The following is a 5,000-nucleotide window of genomic DNA, read 5'->3' on the forward strand; positions in this document are numbered from 1 at the left end:
TGGAAATAAAAAATAATTTTATTAAGACCACCAATGATGTGTGCGTAATAAAGCATTAAGCGCTGTGCATCAGAGTGCCGCTCCGCCGCCTGCACGCAGCACGCCGCCTGTAAGAGGGTGAGAAACGACGCCTTCAAACCAGATCGAAATTAGGCTGCAAGTCATTCTTTAATTTTTTTAGCGCAGCTTTTATATTAATGGAATTTCAATTGTCGCAGCAGAGCTGTGAACACCTTTCATATTATTGCAAGTCATATGTCTTTGCGATATTCAAAAAAACGGGTTGTGCGTATTTGCCGCATCAAGCCATCTCTTCACTCAAAAAGCGAATTACAAAAACTCAACTTTGGACATTGTTATACTTTTTCTCGTTTTATTCATAAACTTCTCTACGTTTGTGACCCTTAAGACCTTGGTATAACTAATTTCAAAACAATTGTGCTCAACCATACACACAGCACACAGTACACATAAACACACGTACACACACACATATGCACACATTACACAACATATACACATATAAACATGATACACATGCACACACATACACACATACTGTATGCCCACCATACACCACATGCACACACACATACACACATGCACACATATACACATAAACACACACATATACACACATGCACACACACACACACACACACATATGCACACATACACACATACTGTATGCCCACACATACACACATGCACACCAATGCACACACACATACACACATGCAAACACATAACACACACACACGTATACACAAAGATACACACATGCACATACACACACATGCACACACAAACACACACGTATACACATGTGCACACACATACACACACATGCACACACATATGCACACATACAACATACTGTATACACACACATACCACACATGCACAGACATACACAAACATACACACACATGCACACACATACACACATGCACACATATACACACACGGTCTACACACATGCACACATATACACACACAATACACACACATATACACACATGCACACAAATAACTACACACGTCGACACACATGCACACACATGCACACACATACACACACATACACAGGACCAAAACAATTTGTCCACATTCTTCTACAAGGTTTGTAGAGTAGACAATCATCAACTTTTACACATTGCTCTATGACAGGTTGGCATCACTATACTGAAAGCTGTATTAGTATATGCAAATTCCCTTTAAAGGTGACTTCAAAAGATAAAATTGGGAAAAAGCCCTCAGACGGCCAGAGGAGAAGTTTGAGTTTTCTGAAACGGAGCTGCACAGAATTTAGCGAAAGACTATGATGTTGTTAATCTGAAAAACATCCAAAAATATGAATGGGGGGAAACTTAAACATTAAAAACCGAGCTTAATTGGGCAACATAATATTGTAGAAGCGAGTGTTGCTGCGGGGGGGAAATGGGGGGCTTTAGACTGAACAGAACTCAGTGCCCAAATTAGAGCACATTCATTACTGGAGAGGACACACAAACACACACACACACACACACCACAACACATACACACACACACGCACACACACACACACACACACACACACATACACAGACACATACACACGCGCACACACACATGCATGCACGCACGCACACAGAGATACACACACACACGCACACACACATGTATGCTTGCACGCATGCACACACACACACACACACACACACATACATGCACACATGCACACACACCCACACCACACACAACACACACACACACACACACACACACACAGTGCCTAATCAGACACACACGCACACACACACACACACACACACAACACACGCACACGCACACACACACGTGCACACACACGCAACACACACACACACGCCACACACACACACACACGCGCGCACAACACACACACACACACACACACACACATACACACACACACACACAAACACACACACACGCGCACACACACACATACACACACACACACACACGCGCGCAACACACACACACACACACACACACACACACACGCGCACACACACCACACAGTGCCTAATCAGACTCATTTTGATGAGTAGGGTGAATGTTGCCAGCCGATGTGATGTGGAGACGCAGCTGCAGAGCTTTGTCTCCGTCACACTGTCTCTCCACGGTCTCATCATCTGGGAGCGGAGAGGAGTGAGATGAGACTCAAAGTGGACCTTGAGCGCGTGTGAGGCTGACACGAGGAACGGCTCTGTCTTACGGCGATGTGGATAGTGTCATTCAAAGGATAACCAGGAGAAGGAGAAGGCTACCTTCCCCGTCTTCCGCCCAACCGTGTGGCTTTATGAATTGGTTTAATAAGGATTGCAGACGAGAGAGCCAGCGGCGAGTGCATGTTAAAACATTTTACAACAGCGTCGTGACGACGGCATGTGTTAGATTCCCATACAAATGTACGCCTACTAAAGACGTCTGAATACCAAACAGGTTCTCACACTCATCTCGTTAAAATACGGACGCTTGGTCAGGTGCCTTGTCGTTCTTATTGACGCTAAAAGTCTTCTTTAGCGCTATAAGTAACACGCTTGGTCGGGACTATTGCCGTCCCTTTAGCGATTAAGTAAACACGCTTGGTCGGGACTATGCCGTCCTTTAGCGCTTATAAGTAAACACGCTTGGTCGGGACTATTGCCGTCCTTTAGCGCTATAAGTAAACGTGCTTGGTCGGGACTATTGCCGTCCCTTTAGCGCTATAAGTAAACGCGCTTGGTCGGGGCCTATTGCCGTCCCTTTTGACGCAGTTATGTTAAGGAAAAGGTCGTGGGTGGGCGTACGGTTCTGTGACACGCGGGAGGAAAATAAAAAGCGACTATAGCAAGCGTGACAAGCGGGATGCGAACCCCGCTCTCCTGGGTGAAAGTCCTGTGTTTGACCCATCCACCCCCCCAACCAACCTCCTTACATACTACTCTCCAAATCCTCTCTAACTGCTGTTCTCCCCGGTGCGTTACACAAACACGCTGAAAGACGCCTTTTTCGTCACATCAGACGCTGACAGCCACTGTCCAAACATCTTATTTTACGAGTTCGGAATGAGAACGGGTTGGAACTACGTACGTCATCAGTGTGACTTTCCTAACTTTACTGATAACTAGAGTACAGTACATATATTCTCATCGTTATCATTACTCACTGACGTCCAGTGATCACCGGTTAATGAGACAGCGTTTGCAGCACCTTGCAGCAGTTCCAGTGTGGCTGCTTTCTCCGTGTCATACAGGCTGTGTATCCGTGAAAACTACTGTCCCCCTCGACGGTGTAACGAGACAGGTCAGAACACGCCAACGTAGTACGTCGTTTAAGACCCGAGTCCTCTACGATGCTGACAGGTCTGCAGTTAGTTGCCACCCGTTTCGCAAGAGCTGTAGTAATTTGTTTAGATTTGGTTTCATCCACAGGTCGGCAAGTAGCACTCTCCAAAATACTGCTCTGCCTGAGTGGGTAGCATCACGTTAACTGAACTATATGGTGACAGTCTCCTTCGGTAGGTTATCCGTGGCGCTATCCACTCGCCATACCTGTCTACGCTCTAGAGTTCTGTACCGCCGCCGTCAAAACACAACGTCTCGGATAGCTCAGACACGACATGGACTCCACTCAGAAACCTAAGACCTTTAACTCCTCAGGGATAACTGCCACTTAACCTCTCTCTCTCTCTCTCTCTCTCTCTCTCTCTCTCTCTCTCTCTCTCTATCTCGCTCTCTCTCACTCTCCCTCTCTCCCTCTCTCTCTCTCTGTGTGTCCCTCTCTCTCTCTCTCTCTCTCTCCCCCTCTCTCTCTCTCTCTCTCTCTCTCTCTCACCCGCCCGTCTCTCTCTCTCTCTCTCTCTCTCTCTCTGTCCCTCTCTCTCTCTCCCTTTCTCTCTCTCTCTCTCTCTCTCTCTCTCCCTCTCCCACTCTCCCTCTCTCTCTCTCTCTCTCTCTCTCTCTCTCTCTCTCTCTCTCTCTGTGTCCCTCTCTCTCTCTGTCTCCCTTTCTCTCTCTCTCTCTCTCTCTCTCTCTGTCCCTCTCTCTCTCCCTCTCCCTCTCCCACTCTCCCTCTCTCTCTCTCTCTCTCTCTCTCTCTCTCGCTCTCTCTCACTCTCCCTCTCTCCCTCTCTCTTTCCCCCTCCCCTCTCTCTCTCCCTCTCTCCCCCCCCCTCTCTCTCTCTCTCTCTCTGTGTGTCCCTCTCTCTCTCTGTGTCCCTCTCTCTCTCTCTCTCTCTCTCTCTCTCTCTCTCTCTCTGTGTCCCTCTCTCTCTCTCTCTCTCTCTCTCTCTCTCTCTCTCTCTCTCTCTCTCTCTGTGTCCCTCTCCGTGTCCCTCTCTCTCTCTCTCTCTCTCAGAGCCTGCCTTGCCTCCCGTGACCCATACTGCATCTGGCTGCGGACTGGGAGTTGTGCCAACATGGCGCCAGGTTTCAAGTACGTGTCACTTCCTTTTTGTCCCCTCCCTGTCACCTTCTCTCTCTTTCTCTCTCCCTCTCTTCGCCCTCCGCCGGCATCAATCCGACAGCTAATAAAGCTCTGACAGCTCTGCTCGTATATCTGCCGCGGCGAGCGGCGGCTCGTATATCGGAGAGATGTAAATCCACGACGCCTTCCACGCTCGCAGCCAGAGGGGGAAGGATGGATGGGAAACCTAATGGGAACAAATGTTAAAATGGAAGTCGGTGTAAATCTCCCCTTCTAAAAGGACTGTGAGTGCAGATATCGGCTGGGCTTTTGTGTCAGTAATTCTCACCCTAAATCTCTTCCTATTCAGCTTCGACAGTAGTTTTTTCACATTTTCTGACAGTATCATACACTAATGGGTCGCTTTGTTGGGTACAGTTTCTACCTCTGTTATGGGACTTAGAAACTTTGTGGAACTTACTTAGGAAAAAGCTAGAAATGGGTTAAAAAAAAAAAAAGTGCTAAAAAGGCAACTAAAAGATGGACAGAGCAACAGAAATGATGAAAAATGCAACAATAACTTT

General features: G+C 47.4%; 2 protein-coding genes across 2 annotated transcripts in view; one reads left to right on the top strand and one right to left on the bottom strand.

The window, feature by feature from the left end:
• Positions 1 to 5,000, bottom strand: part of LOC118492948 (CD209 antigen-like protein A) — a 219,043-nt gene that overhangs the window by 51,582 nt on the left and 162,461 nt on the right. The window lies entirely within an intron of this gene.
• LOC116062335 (semaphorin-6D-like) overlaps positions 1 to 5,000 on the top strand; it is a 73,016-nt gene that overhangs the window by 4,906 nt on the left and 63,110 nt on the right. Inside the window, exon 2 of the mRNA XM_035993203.1 lies at positions 4,369 to 4,446. Coding sequence (XP_035849096.1) covers positions 4,430 to 4,446 — 17 coding nt within the window. The 5' untranslated portion in view covers positions 4,369 to 4,429. The remainder of the gene's footprint in view (positions 1 to 4,368; positions 4,447 to 5,000) is intronic.

The sequence above is a fragment of the Sander lucioperca genome, chromosome 16, assembly GCF_008315115.2.
Source record: "Sander lucioperca isolate FBNREF2018 chromosome 16, SLUC_FBN_1.2, whole genome shotgun sequence".
Lineage (NCBI taxonomy): Eukaryota > Metazoa > Chordata > Actinopteri > Perciformes > Percidae > Sander > Sander lucioperca.